Raw genomic sequence first — 19,504 nt, 5'->3', positions numbered from 1 at the left:
GATAATGGTGTATGTAGTTGCCAAACTGTTTATTTGCCATTCACTAGTTATAATACTGGATTTACAGAAGAAACTGTGGTACAAAGAAAGTAAGGCCCAGTGGTTCCTGGGCAGCGGCAGTCCAGCTGCCCTGCACAAGCTGGGCCCGGTGGGTGCTCCTGACAGAGGCGGCAGCCACTGTGATTAGGTGCCGTGAGTGAAATCATACCCAGTGGAGTGTCTGCTCTCCTGCGCTATCTAGAAACACCTTGGAGAGGGGCTTCTGGGGTGTCCTCTCACAACGTATCTGGTTTAAAACTCAAGATTGGCAGTTCCCTTGCAGAAAATGTTCACTAGGTTAGTACGAGGGAGAAAGAAACCACACACAAATTTCCAGGATGCTTTGGGAACAGATCCAGTAACTGCTACACAAATAGACACGAGGTGGAGTCTAGTCAAGTAGTGTGCCTTTCCCATCGGTACTCTTTCAATAGATGTGTTATACTGTCATTTCAATTTGGAAGTTTATTTTTTTCCATTGATTTTTATACATCCAGAATAGCACAAATAACCAACAGGGTTTTTTTTTGCACATTCATTTCCCCAGAACAAAAAGTGAACTTCTTAAAAAAAAATTAGAACCATGCTATTAGCTCTTTACAAAAGTGAATAAAAAGTAGCTCGTTTTTAAGTCTAAAATAAACAAAGTAGAAAGAAGCGGTTTTTTTTGTTGTCTACAGTATTTAGCAAACATAAGAAAATGTCCTTAGAAACACACACAAAAAATTGAAAAAACATTATTACAGGTATTAACAATATTTTATAATGAAGCTTAAAATCTATTTACATACATAAATACAATTAACTTTGTTGATGCAACTCTTCTGGAAGGAAAAAAAAATGCCAAATGATCAGCCTCATCAATACTGATCTGGCTAAAGGGAGGGGAAAACTCCAAACAAAGAAACAGACAAAGAAAAAGTCCCCAAAGACTGTATACTGCAGGTAAATAAAAAGGCATTTTGTTCAGATATAAAAAATGTTTTCTGATATCATTGTTAAACCGACTTTTCATGTATAAAAGACCCTAAACATGTCATCCCCCAGAAAACAGAAAACACCAAAAACAAAAATCACCAGGACGGAATGTCCCAAGGAAACAGGTATTTCAAGACAGAAATCTGCAGTCCTAAATTGCAGGACATTTGAGTGAAACCATTCATTTCCTTTCTAATCAGAGCATTTCTGTTTATCTGCACAGAAACCCTAGGCAGCAGAAAGGCTGTCTGTTAAGTCACTGATTGTAATTTGCCCAGGAAGGCTTCTATTGCTGCACTTGGACAGCGAGCAGATCCAAAATGGTTGGCAACGCCTCCGTTCTGCTGGAAGAAACCCACACGCAGGAGAAAGGCTGACTCACCATGTCACTATGTTCCTTTATGTAAAGGGAGGAAACGTGTTTGGTGTCGGGATGGGTGTGCGTGTTATCTCCTTATACAAAGCTGGAGAATGGAGGAGGGAAGAGGTGGGATTTGGAGGAGGGACGGGGAGAGACAAAGAAGGAGATAATTGCGGGGGGCAGAGAGGGAGAAAAATAGAAGTATTTTTAGATAGTGAGAAAAACAAAAAGAACTGAAATATGTGTCTATGTTGAAATTATAAATAAGGGCATGAACGAGCAGTAAAGATGGCTATTTAATCTTTCTTCTCCTGGACCAGTGCTCCCAGATACATCCAGTTATTACTTAATTGTCTTAAGGATCTACTTGATAAAAGGACCACCTTAATTTAACCTGAAGGCAACAGAATGGAATTCCTCAGGGGGAAAAATGCATTAAGTATGAGATCTATCTCCAAAACAACTAAGGTTTGACTTTTTTTTTTTTTTTTTTCTGGAAAGATTAAATACTATATATGCTGGTAAGGGTCTGTGAAACTCTGAATGGCCAAACCTGTGGGTCCACGACAAAGTGACAAGCTCTCCTCACACATGGCCTTGAGAGTGAAGATTCAATGTGAGAGATTATCTGATTTCCCTTGTAGGGCATTGGGCTGATTTTGAGTTGGAATATCTTCAGGTACCAGAACTGAACTGAAAAATATACATTTTTTTCCTTCATTTTTTTAAACAACATTTTGTCAGGTCAGATAAGGCAATGTGCTGAAAAGAACGTTGATCATGAAACGAAGGCTGATCATGAAAAGAAAGTTCAATTTGGGGCAAATGGGCTAATGGTCCTTTTCAGAAATAAAAAGTTTTAAATTTACTGACATTTAAGGGTCATTTTGCTGTAAAAATGTAACATAGAATAAAACATGAAAATGTGTCATGGAGGGAGAATTATGCCTAAAATGAAAATAAATATATTCTGAGTTTCTCCAAGATCTGCTTTAGCTCTTTTCTAGATAAGAACGACCTGACTGACAACACAAACTGCTTTACTCTTTTATTCTTACCAAAGTGCTACTGCATCTGTGTATAACAAATAATCAATATATATATATATAAGAAAACTCAAAAACAAGTTGTTTTAAATAAGACCAGCTGTTTTGCTGCCTGCAGCCAAAGATCTTTCTAATTTGAATCCTTAAATTTATAAAATAAAAATCGAACACTGTTCTGAAGTCCTGCTTTCAAATACTCTTCAGAGTTGACCTGAAATCGTTTCAACTAATTTAAGAGGTACATTAAATAACAACCAGATCATTCTGAGCACACATATGTCAAAATCAGCAGTTAGTATTTATGAGTTGTACAACAACTGCATTCTGACCAAATCCTCCAATAAAAATAGTGCCATAAAATTTACAGTGACATTGGGTATGTTTGGATTGTAGCCATGGGCAGCAGTGACATGAATCTTTCCTGTCATGCTGATGCACGGGTAAAAGTGCACACACCCTACAGGGTAGGGTCTCAGCCTGGTGAGAGCAACACAAAGATGGGTGGTCAGTGAGCAGCATGGGACGGGGTCCTGCACAGGTGGGGCGATGCTTTCCCACATGACTCCACTGAGGCACACGGAGGGGATTTGGCTTGCTCAGGCCTGCTTCTGGGCCCACCCTGTGAAAACTGAGCTGGAGACCTTCAGCTGTCAAAGGCATCCGGTCTAGTCCCTTCCACTCCCAGCCTTGGGGGACAGCCACAAGTTTCGTTCTGCATCAATGAACAGGTACTGTATCAAAGAGGAATATTTTCTTGGAGCTAAAAAAATCTGAACTCTAGATTCAGATGATCTCCTTTCTTGATCTCCGGAATCAAGCAGTTAAGGAACCCCTGAATTCATTCACTCGGTTTCCATGTGATTACCGCTCCTCCACACAGCTTTCTTCGGATTCATTCTGTTACAAAGCATGTCTCACATTAACAAGAGGCCATGGAGTGAGAAAACCCCTAGAAAATAAATCCTCTCCAGAGGTGCAATCATTGCATCTACGTGAACCCTCTGGAACCAGATTTGACCTTCTCCGTTTGAAGGGAGGGAGTCAGATATGAGACCCTTTGTTGAGCTTGGCAGAAAATTCCATACTTTAGATCTTTGGAGTGACCCTCAGTATCTAAAAAGCCTACTAAAAACATTGCTGCGTTAGCTACCAACTCGTTTGATTAACATTAAAGGGAGTTTAATGTAAACAATATTTAGATAACCAAGTGATCACATTACCCATCCTTTTTTCCCAACTTTCTTCAATGTGATACAATTAATTTTGGCTACTATCAAAAACAAAAAATGTAGTACTTGATATTTTTCTTCTTAATATAAGTACATTTAAATAATAAAAAAGTATCAACACATTAAGTAAGTGTCTAAACATCAAGATACATAAATATCTAGGGATTCCTTGTGGGAATACAGTAGTTGAAAATGACCCAAAGCTGTAGCCGTTTCTCAAAAAACAACTACAAAAAAAGTCCAAAAGAAAAGTTAAATAAAACTTACAGAAAAAGGAATCATATTTCTTTCATTTGTCAAAGCAAGAAAGAAGCAAGCTCAAATTTATGTATATATAAAAATAAAAACCACCCCAAATGCAAATACGCATTTTGCAATTTATAAGGTGCTGCAAAAGAAAATTAAAAATATGAATTAGATGCCAAACAGAATGAGTTGCATCTCCCCACCCCCACCCCCCAAAAAACCCCCCAAAAACCCGAATTCCATACTCTTTGGAATAAACAACTTGGTTAAAAAGTGAAGTCAAGGGTATAAAATCTTTCTTTTATTCACAGCATTGCTAAATCAGAAGCATTCACAGTTTCCCTCTGGGAATCTTTCTGTTTGCCTTACAGCGTGTCCACGGGGTGGTGAAGCGGACACCCTCAAGTTGCATCAGGTTAGAAAAATCTGAGATGGGCCAACGGCAATTGCGAACTGCACGGACTTGAGAAGCACAGGCGGCCCCGGGGCCCCGCCCGGAACAAGATCACCACGGCGGCTGGCAGCGGCGCGCTCCCCAGGGCCGGCGGCCGGGCCCACGCGGGTTTCCCGAGCACACGAGGCCGGAGCCCGAAGGAGGCGCTTCCGGGACGACGCCCGGCCGCACGGAGAGCGCGTGCGCAGCCTCAGTAGGGTCGCCAGACGGCCTCCTCGAGGCGCGCGGCGGGCGCCATGTTGGTTGGGGAGTTGCTGTGGCTGCCCTCGGCCTCCACCACGTCGCTCTGGTTCGGGAGGCTGGGGTTGAGCAGCGCCGAGCCGGTGGAGGCGTTGGTGCAGGGCGGCAGAATGCGCGGCGGCGACCGCTCGCCGCCCACCATGGAGAACTGGTAGGAGCCGGCTGACGCGCCGTAGTACAGGTGGTAGGACGGCGAGCTGGCCTGGAACGGGCCGCCCTGAGCCTGCGACGAGCCGGGGTAGGGCGGCGGCAGGTACGTGTGGTAGCGCGTGGCCGAGCTCATGGCCGACATGCCGATGCCGATGCCCGACGTGACGGGCGTCGGGGAGTAGGTGAAGGCGCCGGGGTAGTGCATGCGGGGGTCGGAGATGGAGGGCAGCGCGGAAAACTGGCGCGGGTCGCCGAAGGCCGTCAGGTCGGGCGCCGCTGCGGGGCGGGCGAGAAAAATATCGTGAGACGGGGGTTCAGGGAGGCCACGCCCCTTCCCCCGCCGGCCCGCCCGCGGGAGGATTACCCAGAATGCTGCTGCCCAGTGAGCTGCTGCGATGATGATGGTAATATACGATCTCATGCAACGTAATACGGTTTATGATATAATACTTGCTTAATATAAACATATTAGATGTAATTTGCTTAATATAACTTGCTTAATATAAACATATTTCTGTAACTGCGGGGTTGGCAAACCCACCTGCCAGATCCACCTGCTACCAATTTTTGTAAACCCACAGGCTAAGAATGAGTTTTATTTTTCTAAATGGTTGAAAAAGAAAAAAAATCAAAAGATGATGTCCTGATGTGAAAATGATATGGAATTTAAATTTCAGTGTTCATACGTGAAGTTCTATTGGAAGGAGCCTGACTCATTCTTTTCTGTATTATCTATGGCTGCTTTTAAATCACCACTGCAGAGTTGAGTGGTCATGGCAGAGACTGGAGGGCCAGACTGTAGGGCCCAGAAAGTCTAAAGTATTTAGAATCTGGCCCTTTGCAGAAAAAAGTTTGCCACCTCTCTATGTAATCAATATATTAATATATCAGTGGTAATGTACATTTAATCGGTGATATTAATATAACAAAACAGTGTAACACTAGAACTAATATAATGGATGCATTAATAGATTAATATTAATAGAACATATATACATAATACAGTATTGTCATAACAATATTAATATGTAATAACATTTTAATACGTTATAGATAATATTTAGGTTGAATCCTAGGAACCTGCTGTTTCGGTAGGCCCGGAATAGTTAAAAATTGGCCGTTTGCTATGGTTGAAGCTGATGCACGCCATAATAGTTACTGGGAGTGGGTGTCACATCACTCCCACCGTGAACCGTCACATCACTCTTTCTCTCCCACATCTACCTTCAGACTAGTGCCACAGCTTTAGAAACAGTACAGCCTCGGTTTCACGTGCTTTTCTCTAAGATACATCACCGGTTTGTTAAGAGGAGTGGCTGCAGTACCTTGACTTACCTGCTCCGTTTTTGTACATGTTGAAATTCTACCAGAAATGGCAAAGCTTTGTCTATAAAACTCATTTGGTAGGATGATGCATTTACCATTTCGCCGACTGGCTTTGGCTGTCCTTTGTGGCATCTTTTTGCGTTTTCCTTAACCACAGGCTGCCCTTGGGAACTACTCGGGGGTTTGGGTGCTAGGATGGGTTTCCTGTGTCCTGTAGATCAGAGTTTCCCAACAGTGGCATTACTGCCATTTGGGGCCAGCTTTGTTGGGGTGATGTGGGCCTGGGATGGATGTTGGCAGCATCCCTGGCCTCGGCCCAGCAGATGTCAGTAGTGACCCCACTCCCCCCATTGTGGCAGCCAACAATGTCTCCCAACCTTCCAGGTGTCCTGGGGGTAGGGGTGAGGGGGGCAGAAGTCTCCCACCCCTGCTGAGAACCACCACTGTGCATGTAGGATGGTGTCCTGGGGTAGTTTCTGTTCCTCAGAATTATTCATTAAATGACCAGGCCAGGACCGTAGTCTTTACGTCAGCAAACCCGAAAGACAGCAACAAAACAGAGCAGAGGCAAGGACTGAATGTTTTAAAATTTATCAGTTCTCAAATCAACATACAAAATAACTCCGAGCTCAAGATGGCATGTGGCCTGTGTCCTTTTGTGTTTAGGCCCACAGAGAAACCTGACTGAGCCAAAAGCTTGCTATGAAAGGAAAGCCATCGGGTGGATTAATCTGCTTTTGGACGGCATCGGCTGTTGATCAACTTCCTCATATTTCAAGCCTGTTATTCCAGCAGGGAGAGCTAGTGTTCTCGTTCTTGCTCTCTCTTTCTCTCGCCCTCTCCCCCTCCCTCCCTCCAAGGGAACTCCTGTAAATTTGGGGTGCCTCTGATGAGGGGATGTACTCCTCGTCAGAGAGGTAATTATAGAAACAACCGAAGCCTGCAGCAAATCTCTCCACTGATGAGGAAACCAGGAGTCTGACTTTCAAACAAACACTCTTGTTAACCTTTTCAAAGCGAGGCAGACGTGTGGGCAGGGAAAAGGTTGTAAAGTGACAGTGGTTCAAGGGCTGCCCTTCCACGGACACTCTCTAGCTCGTCCTGAAGCCAGGCCGCACCTCATTCCACAGGGTTTGTCCCTGCCCGCCGGGGCCTTCTGTGAGCAAGCCCTGTGTCACTTGTTTGTGTTCACACAGAGAGCTGTGACATACTTGAGAGTTAACAGGAAGCTTAACTCCATTTTTCCAGTTAGATTTCTATAGTCCAGGGAGAAGCATTAGGCAAATACAATCAATTTGTTGTCATCTGATGCAATACTCCGGACACAAATAAATGACTCCACCCATTATTCCTCTTGCTTCATTTGCCATGAGACAAAAAGGTGAATCCACTGGAAAATGAATGAAAGGTCACCCTGTTTCATGACGGTGTCTGGACATGCTCTGCCAGTCTGTTCCAACTGCTGTGTGGTAACCTGGTGATGACAGCAAGTTACTGGAATCCCAAGTGAGCCCGTGATTTGTCACGGACATAAGTAATGGAATGATGTTATGGTCTCAGCTGTCAGGGGAAAATAGTTCTTTCACTTGTGGGCAGAATATCTGGAAGATCTTAGATGTTGCCTGTGATTCTTCTTCTGTCCACATAGTACCAATGTCACACTACAAAAGACCATCCATTTGGCCAAATTGTCCTTTACACACACATTGTGATAACAAAACAACTTCGGCCCACTAGGTAGGCTCAGATTCAAGTGACCTATTAAAATACTTGTTTTCTTTTTATGTCCAATCTGACACCCCCTACCAAGCAAGCCCCACCAGTGACGCACAGTTCACCCGGCCTTAGCTCATTTGTCCGTTTGCCTGGGCTGGTGCCCCCTTATTCGGCAGCAGTGTGGGCAGAGGTGGGGACCCCTGATACTCACAGGGAGCTTTTAAAGAGTATGAAATCTGGGGATTAGGCGGTACAGGTATTTTAGTTGGAAATGTTTCCCCACCGATGGAGCTAAATATTTGCCATGACAGCTCAAGTCTTCATTCTGCAGCTTGTTGGGGATGAAAGCAGCCCTACTCTGGGCCCCTCCCACTGCCCCCGAAGGATTAAACAGCCTGAGCAGATAATGGCTGCCTTAAAAGGATCTTGCATGACTCAGATTAATGCATGCTGTCTGTCGCCCAGGTTGGCAGCTAAACATTATTTAAAAAAAAGAAAAGCAAACCTCCGGATGACAACTCTTTTCAGACAAGGTGTGGAGTCTGTCTGCAAAAGTAAGAGACAGACACAGAGCACAGGGCTCTCTGGCCAAAGGGAGCCCCGGTGGCGCTGGGGGCGGGGAGGGGCAGAGCACAGAGCTGAGCTGGGGGTGGGATTCAAGGAAAGCAGGCTCTCAAAGCAGCCACTTTTCTTTTAAGTATCCCAAACCCCTCCTGCCCACAGGGAGATGACAGCACTTTTCAGGCCTGGGCTCCAGGCTCGATTTCTCAGAGGGAGACCTGCCAAGGTGTAGAGCAGTCTCCCATGCTGTGCTCTGCCACCGGTGAAAGCTCCTCTGGAATTCTCCCGGGTCCACCCTCCAGGACAGCGCAGGGTCATGCTTGGGCGCCGAAATGGGATGTGGTTTTTATCTCCTTCATACCCTCATGCCATAAAATGCCCTTCCATTGCTCCTTGGCTAACTGAAGTCCAGGCTATTCAGAAGTGTAACTGTGAGACGGGATTTGGGAAGGCACATGTTACTCATTCCTATAAAAAAAGAAGTCACCCTTCCATCTGAACTGGTCAGCCAGAACAGCTGGCCCCTAGGGTTCTTGGACTCTAAGGTGCCGATGATCTTGGGTGCTGACCGAGTCAAAAGACTTATGAAATAAATTCCAAGGGACAGACCCACAGCAGGGACATTTCCAAGGAAAACAGTAATTGCTTCAGATGTAGACCACAGCCAGTGGGCAGAGCAGTGCCAACAAGAAGAAGAAACAATGAAAGATGACAAGTGCCTTTGGAAGCAGACCAGTACTGAGGGGACAGAGCTTCTACAACAACAACAAGCTAAATGGACTTCATAATTCCTACACTAGTCCCTTAACTCCTTAGCCCGGCAGGTGCCATGAAATTCTTGGCAACGGTGGCTGAAAATAGTGTGGAAGCTGGGCAACTGAGTTGGCTTTCCTGTTCTACTACCTCGCCCAAGAAGACAGTTCTGAACTGGGGGGCAGTGTGGCCCTCAGGACATTTGGCAACGTCTGGTGATTTTTGGTTGCCATGACTGGGGGTGCTGCTGGCATCTAGAGGCCAGAGACACTGATGAAGGCCCTGCAGTGCACAGGACTGCCCCCGACAGTGAACAATTGTCTGGCCCCAGGTGTCAGCACTGCTGCTGTTGAGAAGCTGAGAGGGATTCTGTGAAGCTCTGAGAAGAAGCTGAAGCATTTGGGGAAATCTCAAGTCGTCCACAAAACACAACATTACACCACACGTAAAATGGCAGACGCAGTGCCTTTGCCCCTTCGCCTGCCCCTAATCTGCTATAATCTGATTCCAGGAGCTGAAAAGCAAAAACAGCCGCCCTTCCACAGAAGTGTGTTCTCAGGCTTCCTACTGCTGAAGTCCTCTGAAGTATTTTCACAGTCTGGTCCAGCTCTAATTTCAAAGCCCCAAACAGGGAGTCGCTTCTTTTTGCTTTCAACAAAGGAATTTTTCTCTGTAACTCTGATTTCCCTGCCCACAAGCAAAGGTGAGTGCCAAGCCCAGAGGTCTCAGAGGTTAAATGACTAGGTTTAATGAGCACGTATTAACAACTATGCCAACCACGACACCTGAGCTTTCCAGTCTGTTCCTCAAGCCTGATACGAGCAGCTCTTAGTTGGGGGTGTCCCGTCGGGGTAGATGTGCGTCCCACTCCACGTGTGCCGCAGTGCGCTGTACACGTGGCCTGTGAAAGCTCGCCACCACAAGATGGATCAGTCCCATCTGAGGCCCAGAAGCTGACTACTTTGGCCTTTTCTGTCACTGACCCTTCAGCTGCCACCCGTGCCTGCCAAATGTGAGCACCCCCAAACGCCCAAGGAGTCCACTTTTTCCAAGCCACTTCTACCTTCACATCTGTACGTAATCTCTGCCTCTGAGTGTCAAGGAAAATCAGCGTGTGGGCGGGGGACTTAGAGATAGACAGCCTTGTCTTTAAACCGTACTGTATCCAATCAAAAACGACTGCCACCCCCTTCGTGCATCCCGTCTGCTCTCCAGAACCTTGCACTGCAGCCGGACTTCAAAGAGTGTATTTTCAAGCAGCTTACTTGAGAGCCGACTGGAAAGCTCTGCAGAGAGGGTTGTCATGCCGCTGGCCCGTCCAGGCGAGATGGGTGTTGCTGGGTGGACAGAAGGAGAGGCAATGGGTCCCAGGTACTGGTAGGACTGCTCGTAGGACCATGGTGGGGACGGCTGGATCTGCCTTGTATCTGCAGAGAGTCAGGGAGGTCACTTACATGTAGAGTGGGTCAGGATTTAGAAAAATCTTTTAATAAAAAACTAGCTACCTTTGTTTAAATCTAATACATGTTTGTGGGCTGTTTACCAGTGTTTAATAAGCCTCCTTAAGTCCCAATATTTGCTTTTGTCTGATGATTTCCCCCCAAAACGATACTGATATAATTTATGTTTGATTCTTGAAGATTTTCCTCTGCTAACTGTTCCTTCCAAAGGTTTTCTTTAATCACACTAATGATGAGAGAGGCTGATTATGCTTTCCAGGTAGAAGTGTTAACATTCAGACTGTTGACTGCACGTATTGACTGCCCAGCTTTGTAATCATGCTTATCATTATCAGGTGATCACCCATCTCTCTCTACTCAGTAGGCGCAAAAGAATGCAAGGGTTTGGGTCTTTTTTTTGTACCTTTGGCAAAAATATTCTGTGGCTTTTAAATGTTTTCAGTTCAGGTGAACTCTCTCCCAAGGATAACTGAAAAGAAAGTCTGGCTAGGAAACTGGCAACGAGGCCTGATGACTAGTTCACAAACCCGGCAGTGCAGAGCTGGCTCTATCAACCCAGACTAACAGAGATGTCTTCCACTTTTTCTCAAGACCTCAAGTTTGCAACTTCTAAAGGGCAGAATGTTGAGCAAGTATTTTACAGATTGCCATTAAAAGAGGCCTGGTTTGTAGTGAGGTGAATGGACCTAGAGTCTGTCATACAGAGAGAAGTAAGTCAGAAAGAGAAAAACAAATACCATATGCTAACACATATATGTATGGAATCTAAAAAAAAAAATGGTTCTCAAGAACTTGGGGCAGGACAGGAGTAAAGACGCAGACATAGAGAATGGACTTGAGGACATGGGGAGGGGGAATGGTAAGCTGGGACGAAGTGAGAGAGTGGCATGGACATATATACACTACCAAATGTAAAACAGATAGCTAGTGGGAAGCAGCCACATAGCACAGGGAGATCAGCTCGGTGCTTTGTGACCACCTGGAGGGGTGAGATAGGGAGGGTGGGAAGGAAACACAAGAGGGAGGAGATATGAGGATATATGTATATGTATAGCTGATTCATTTTGTTATAAAGCAGGAACTAACACACCACTGTAAAGCAATTATACTCCAATAAAGATGTTAACAACAACAAAAAAAGAGGCCTGGGCGAGAGAAGAGACAAAGATCTGACTTCAGAAGATTTAGGTAAAAAGCATTTTGTAAATTTGACTCCAGCATTCATAGGAGTCTTAGTTTTCAAAAGCATCATACTGTTTGCAGAGGAGGAAAACAAAAAATAACACCTTCTATTCTTAGGCAAAATGTGTAAGAAAATTTAAAAATCAACCACTGTCTCACCATAAGATAGCTTTACATTTCTGTCTTAGAATTAAACGTTAATTTTCTCTTTGTGTTCCACCTTCTTTGTAGACAAAGGTGACAGCAAACTACACTAACTCCAAAGGGTCTTCATAGCCAGGGGTTCATGATGCTGGGAGTAAATACAGAAAGAGCAAAGTTCCTTAGGAAAACAACAGGTGTCAGTTTTCTGTGTGTTGTGACATAAAGAAATGAGTTATTTCTACTCGTTATACATTGTCCACATCTCCTCCCTCTGGGGCTTTTCACTTCTAGTTAAAGTGTCCCTTGTCTTTTATGCCTTTGAAGCTGTCACAGTGGAGAACAGAATCAAGTATTTGGAGATCCAAGTCTTCCTTCTTACTCTTCTCCCAAGAGCCCTCTACCCGGTTTCCCTCATACTGATCTACTTCCTTCTTTTCTTTAAAATAACTGACTTTTTAATTTTGAAGAACCTGGGGAAATATTTTAACTTAGAATCTTTGAAATCTACTATTAAAGAAAGGTCTTCATTTTCTTCTGAATTTTAGAGAATTGAGGGGATGGCAAGGAATAAAGAGCCGGTCCATTCCAGACTCAGTGGAAAATAAGTGTTCAACTACAGTCAGAGATCCTGCATAATCTTACAGCTAAGAGTGTTTCCAGCAATTGAAAGCAAATAGCAATAGCAGATTGTTTAACATTCCCATACTGCTACAAGTATTTTGCTCCAAGTGAAAATAAAATTATATACTCAAGATATTTTCCATAAGACATGCACATGTCCTGGATACATGTATTTACAAAGTGAATATATATAGTATTCAAATATTTTAATCATTTAAAAAGCAAACAGAAGAGGTTTTATAATTGTCATAAAGCCCTCTGGGTGTGAATTGCGGTACAGGAATTCATGCGTTGTTGTGTAGACAGCCCAGCACCCCTAACCCCATGTCTAAAACCACAGTAAGCATAAAGTATTATGCCATGATTCATGCTCTGTCATGTTTTACTGTAGTGAAAAAGTTGTGCTAGGCTTTTCTAAACTCATAATTAAACCATGCAAATGTTGCATAATGTTTCACAGCCTTTTAAAAATATGCTTTGGTAATGATCTTTATGATTAAAGTCCAGGTTCTATGATTTTTTTTTTTTAACACAGGGTTTCAAATTCAACATCTTCTTACTTCACACCACAACTCAGCCTTTCAGTGCTAGTTGGGGGACAGCACTAAAAACCCAGTGACCCCTGATCATTTTTCGTATTTGTGACCACAGTGAACTGTGTTTGGCTTCATTGGCAGCAGTGGGCCAGAAGGTGGTGATGGCGAGCTTCTCATGTCGGAGTTTCGCGTGTTTTCTTCTATTACGTGGATTATTCATTAAAACAAAAACAAAACAAAACAAAAAACGAAGGGCCAATAATATGGTTTGCTGAGTTTACTATTGAGTTACCATTCTTGCCATGATGGGGCCAGCGTGAACACATGAAGGCAAGTATGGAAGTGACAGTGCTGTGGGCCACCCGAGCACTGGACTGAGAGGCAGGAGATGTGGCCTCTGGCCTGTATGTGTGATGACCCTGGGTTACTTACTTACCCTTTCTTATTCTCATTTCTGAAAGGAGATGATCTCTAAGCCCCTGTCAGTGGTGACAGTGCAGGATCCTAATTCAAATAGGTCCTAAACAGTACTTCTCTGCTTAACTCGTATGTTAAACAGAGTTAGGGAAGAATCAGGTGGGTGTTTGAGGTGAAGAATGGTGCTTGTAATAGTAAATACGTGTATTCTGGGAAGAGGAAGTAGGACAGGGATAAGATGGGGGTTATCAAGAAAAAAGTCATAGGCTGAGGAAGAGAACCACTGTCCATCATTCTTCAGAGGAGGGCTGCTTGTTCTTGAAGGGAATGCCTCTGATAGGTCAATCCACCAAAAAGAACAAGTTTACTGAAACTTACTATGTGCCAGGCATGTGCTTATTTATGAGTAAGACCAATATGGTCCCTGTCCCATTGGAACTTAAGAGTCTAATATTAATGAAGATCCCAGGACTGTATGATGCTTGGAAAGTCTTTTTCCTGTTGCATTAATCATCATGCTGAGTTACTTCATTCATTCACTCTTAGGCTCATGAAGTTATTTACTTCCTCATTCATTCATGTTGCCAATGAACTTTTTGCTTTATTAGGGCCACTGTTTTGGGAACTCAGTAGTGAGTGGATTATAGTCCTTGTCTTCTAGAGCTATGGCTAGTGGGGGCTGTATCCAGGTGAACAGCTGGATTACCTCCCTAAACGGGACTTGCAAACAGCCGTTCCCAGGTTAGAGATAAGAACCCTAGTGGTATTTATTACATGCTATGTTATATCCCTGAGAGGAACAGACAAGGGAAAGCACCTAATTTAAGTGAAAAACAGATTTCGGTTTGCAATTCTTCCTTCACCATAAGCTAGCTGTATGACCTTGGGCAAGTCACTGATTTCCTCGGATACATAGTTTTCCTACTTCAAAGGGTAATAGGGATAAGTGACATAAACTATATAAAGTGGGTATCACCATTTTTGGCCATATTAAATGCTCAGTAAGTCTGGCTACTTTTTATGATTATATTAAAAAGGAAAAGAAATCTGTGCCAAGGGACTCATCTGATATTTATTGGTAAGGCCACACACACCTGCTCCAGGATGAGACTCAGGTAACACTGTTCTGTTCACTGAAAAAAGTTTGACACGCAGAGTCTTCAGCACCAGAGAAGAACTGGACTCAGGAGATTAAGTGGTAAATAGGCAAGAAAACTGGAGAGTTGAGGTGAGGACGGAGAAGGTGAGGATCCAATCTCAACCAGCTCATGTTTCCGTAAAAAAAACTACTGGATTAGAAAATTTAAGTTTGAGTCTGTCTGCATCCTGTTTTTTCCAGGGTACATAATGTTTTGATGTAGCTGCTTTACTGAGGCCGTTTTATGATGGGTTATTTTTAGCTTTTTGATCCATCAAGTAGTGGATAAAACAGCCCCCTTCCTCTGAGATCCTGAGCCCCACTCCTTTCCATTTGAAATGAGGTCAAAGAAGGGGGGGAGTTAGGACTAAGGGGGGTTGAGGCTAGTGGTGAGCTCAGAGGTACCCATAGCATACATAAGCGATAAGAGAGTAGAGTGCTCTTACCTTTACTGCAGCAACATCAAAATGTCCTCAAAGTAAAAAATGACCCTATCAGATAATTCAAGTCAAAATGTTCTGCTGGGTCCAAGTTCAGCTCTGAAATGTCAAGAGCTTAGAAGTTATTACTCCCGTCTTTACAATAAGAAAAGAAACCTAAAACTGATAATCCACGATTTTTCTCAGACCTAGTAGAGAATTGAGGTCATAGGGCAAACTGCCACCCTGAAATCTTGAGAGAGGTGAATACAGAAAATTATGCTGAGGTGTGCTTACTGGGAGCAGACGCCACTGGAGCCATGAACTGGTAGGAACATTTAAGTGGTAATTTTGACAAATTGTTGGAGGCTGAGTATAGACTAGTGTGAGAGTAAGAAACTCCTGAGGGCTGCATTCTTGTCTGTGTGTATGGGGGTGGGGTGGGGACACTTTCATGGGTTTTTCATTTAGGGACTCCTCCAGCTCTTCATGGGATCCAGTATAATAGCAGCGGGTTACAGCTGAAGGAGCTGCAGGACAGACTATTTAAGGAAGGGTTCTTAGGGAAGCCCAAAGACAGAAACAAAAACAAGGACATTAGTGGAATTTAAAGCCTCTGGCACCTTCAGCTACAGCAAACATTAAACACAGCCCAGCTCCTAGTTAGATGAACATAAAATCTCACACCAAAGGCCTATTTTCTTCAGTTCCTGTTACCTGATACATCATATCCAGCTTCCAAATCAGAAATAAGGCACGACAGAAGGCAAGAAAAAAATCTGAAGAGAGAAAACAAGCGTCAGAACCAGACTCAGATGTGACATAAATTTTGGAGTTATCAGACAGGGAATTTAACTGATCAATATGTTAAGGGCTCTAGCGTGCCACAACTACTGAAGCCCGCACGCCTGGAATCCATGCTCGGCAAAAGAGAAGCCACCGCAATGAAAGGCCCACACACCGCAACAAAAGAGTAGCCCCTGCTCTCTGCAACTAGAGAAAGCCTGTGCATGGCAACGAAGACCCAACTCAGCCAAAAAAAAAAAAAATGTTAAGGGCTCTAATAGAAAAAGAAAACAGCATGGACGAACAGATGGGTAATGTAAGCAGGGAGAGAGAAACTCTTAAGACTCAGAAGGAAATTCTGGAAATGAAAAACACTGTAACAGATATGAGAAATACCTTTGATGGGCTCATCAACAGACTGGACGTGAGTGAGGAAAGAATCAATGAAATACGAAAGAATTTCAATGAAATTGAAAATATGTCAATAGAAACTTCCCAAACTATAAGGTAAAGAGAAAAAAGAAAGAAAAAAAGTCAGAACATCCATGAACTTTGGGACAATTTCAAAAGTGTAATATATGTGTAGTAGAAATATCAGAAGGAAAAGGAGAAAACAGAGTGGAAGAAATATTTGAAGTATTAATAGCTGAGAACTTGACAAAACTAACGACAGACACCAAACCACAGAACCAAGAAACTCAGGGACCATCAAGCAAAATAAATACCAAATAATCTACATCTAGGCATATCATATTGAAACTGCAGAAAACCTAAAGACAGAGAAAATCTTGAAAGAAACCAGAAAGGAAAGGTGTGGGGGAGATACCTTGCCCAGGCAGGAACAACAATAAGAATTACTTCAGACTTCTCTTCGGCAACCATGCAAGCAGAAGTAGAGTGTAGTAAAGTGTTGAAAGAAAAAAGCTACCAACCTAGAATTCTATATCCAGCAAAATTATTCTTCAAAGGTGAAGGAGAAATAAAGCCATTCTCTGACAAACAAAAACTGAGCTAATTTATCCAGCAGACCTGTCCTGCAGGAAATGTTAAAAAAAAGTTCTTCAGGGAAAAGGCAAATAATACACGTCAGAAACTTGGATCTACATAAAGAAAGGAAGAGCATAATAGAATAAATGAAAGTAAAATAAAGTCTTATTTTTCCTATTCTTAACTGATCCAAAAGATAACTGTTTAAAGTCATAATAGTAATGTATTGGGTGGTTGTAAGAGATGGATAAGTGGAATGAATGACAGTACTGACAGAAATGGGAAGAAAGAAGTGGTCTTGTGTTATCTGACGGTGACTTACATTCATTACACATGTATTTTGCAAACTCTAGGACAACCACTAAAAACATTTTTTTAAGTATAACTGATACACCAAGAGCAGAGATAAAACAGAATGGAATCAAATAAAATACTCAGTTAAAACCAGAGAAGGCAGAAAAAGAGGAGAAAAGAATAGGTGTGATGAATATAAAACAGTTACAAACATGGTAGATGTTAATCCAACTATATCAGTAATCATTTTAAATATGAATGGTCTAATACATGTACCAACTGAAAGACAGAGATTGTCAGAGTGAATTAAAAACAAAACTATATGTTGTCTACAAGGAACCTACTTTAAAGTGTCAGGTTGAAAGTAAAGGGGTAGAGAAAGACTGGGCTAACAGTAATCAGAAGAAAGCCAGAGCAGCTATATTAATTTTATACAAAACTGACTTCAGAAGAAGGAAAAATTTTAGGGAAAAAGAGGGGAATTACATGAAAAAGACTATATGTATAATATGTATATATATACATACACGTTATACATATAGTCTTTATATAACTGAATCACTTTTCTGTACAGCAGAAATTAACATTGTAAATCAACTATACTTCAATAAAATACATTAAAAAAAAAGAGGGGACTTACATGATGAAAAATGTTATGTCTAAGAAAACATAACAATCCTTAACATGTATGCACCTAACAGAGTGTCAAAAGACATGAGGCACAAACTGGTAAGACGACAGGGAGAAAGAGGAAAATACACAGTTATAGCTGAAGTCTTCACAGTCCTCTTTCAGTAATTGATACCTCAAGCAGGCAGATAATTAGAGCACAGTTCATCCGAACAGTGCTACCAACCAGCTTGACCCAATGAACATCTTTGGAAAATTCCATCCAACAATGGCAGAGTACACGTTCTTTTCAAGCTCACAGGGAACATCCACCAAGATAGACCATAAAACACACCTTAAAATTAAAAGAACAGAAATCATACGAAGTATACTCTGAGGCCACATGGATTTAAACTAAAAAGTCAATGACAGAAAGACGGCTGGAACATCCCCGAATATTTGGAGCTTCAACAACACACTTCTGAATAACCCACGGGTCAAATAAGAAGTCTCAAGAGAAATTAAAATGTATTTTGAACTGAATGAAAATCCAACACCACAATTTGTGGGATGCAGCGGAAAGCAGTGCTTAGAGGGAAATTTATAGCATCTTAATGCATATATTAGAAAAGAGGAATGATTCAGAATCAATGAGCTTCCACCTTAGGAAACTAGAGAAAAAAAGAGCAAAATAAACCTAATGCAAGCAGAAGGAAAGAAATAAAAATTAGAGTAGAAATCAAAGAAATTGAATACAAGAAAGCAACAGAAAATGAACAAAACCAAAAGCTGCTCTTTGAAAAGTTTAAAATGTCCTTCTTTGTCCTCATGTTCCCGCAGGGCCATAGAAGAGGATGGCCAGAGACGCCGCCTGGTTCTCTTGAGTACCTACGTCTGTGGGCTTTTTAACACCCACCCTCAAAACCTGGGTCCCCTAAGGCACACAGGCACACACATGCTGGGTGCCCTCCTCAGCCCAGGGCCAGGAGAAGGTTGATGGGTTCTGTTGTTGGTTAGAGTTAGAAGGCCCTTTCCTTGGCTATTCAGCTGATATCTTTACAGACCTGATCTTTCAGACACCTTTCAGAGCCATTTAAAAACAAAGACCAGACAAGTTATGTATGCGTCAGGGCCCCAGTGTCTGTTTTTAAGAGCCAAACCTAAGTGGTGAACATATAAACCCTCCAGGAGGCTCTGGTTTTTTCCCTAGAGGTTTTTTTCCCCCCTTTCAGCTTGGAAGGTGGCAGGGCAGTTCCCAGGGTGCCCTCCAAGTTTACCTCAGTCATGGGCAGCTGGTGTAATGCCCTCTTGGATGCCTGAGAACACACAACAGGATGTGACTCAGGACTCAGAGATGTGAGTCAGTTTCCAGGGCGATGTGTCAGGGCGAGCCCCGGTGGTGGCTTGCATCTCCCTGTCTGGGACCCCTGGAAGAAAGATCTGGGCTCCCCTGTGAACAAAAAGGGTGCCCCCAGATGCTCCGCTGCTACCTTCAGAACCATGTGATATCAGCTTTCACGGCCCCAGGGCCTGCGTCCTTCTCTGCTACGAAAGAGGCATTTCCCTGAAAGTCCCGCCGTCTGTCTGAAGCGCTGTTTCCTCCGGCCTGTGCAGTACAAGTGTAGCACAGAACAACAAGCAGGAATAGTGGTGCACCCAGGCAGAGACACTAGCGAGCCTGGTGGTGCGATCAGTGAAACACCCTGCTAACGTGAGTCAGCTCCCACCAGCTCTGGATCCTGGAAAAAGAGGTTGTGAAAGAGCTCCGGTATCTGCCAACCGTTTGTCTGTGCTGGCCGAAGACATCTTGGT

General features: G+C 43.2%; 1 protein-coding gene across 8 annotated transcripts in view; it reads right to left on the bottom strand.

Moving 5' to 3' along the window:
• Nucleotides 1–2: 2 nt before the first annotated feature.
• Nucleotides 3–19,504, bottom strand: part of RUNX1 (RUNX family transcription factor 1) — a 247,820-nt gene continuing 228,318 nt past the window's right edge. For 7 of the 8 annotated variants that reach the window (XM_082395089.1, XM_082395090.1, XM_082395083.1 and 4 more), the window contains 2 exons: nucleotides 10,365–10,526; nucleotides 3–5,019 (listed from right to left, as the gene is read on the bottom strand). In XM_082395089.1, the coding sequence (XP_082251215.1) occupies nucleotides 4,544–5,019; nucleotides 10,365–10,526 (638 nt within the window). In that variant the 3' untranslated portion in view covers nucleotides 3–4,543. The remainder of the gene's footprint in view (nucleotides 5,020–10,364; nucleotides 10,527–19,504) is intronic. The other variant, XM_082395088.1, reaches the window with a different exon arrangement.

Source organism: Balaenoptera borealis, assembly GCF_965194805.1.
Source record: "Balaenoptera borealis genome assembly, chromosome: 5".
In the NCBI taxonomy this organism is placed as follows: domain Eukaryota; kingdom Metazoa; phylum Chordata; class Mammalia; order Artiodactyla; family Balaenopteridae; genus Balaenoptera; species Balaenoptera borealis.
Note: the sequence above shows the minus strand (reverse complement) of the source record. Positions and strands in the feature narration are given on the sequence as shown.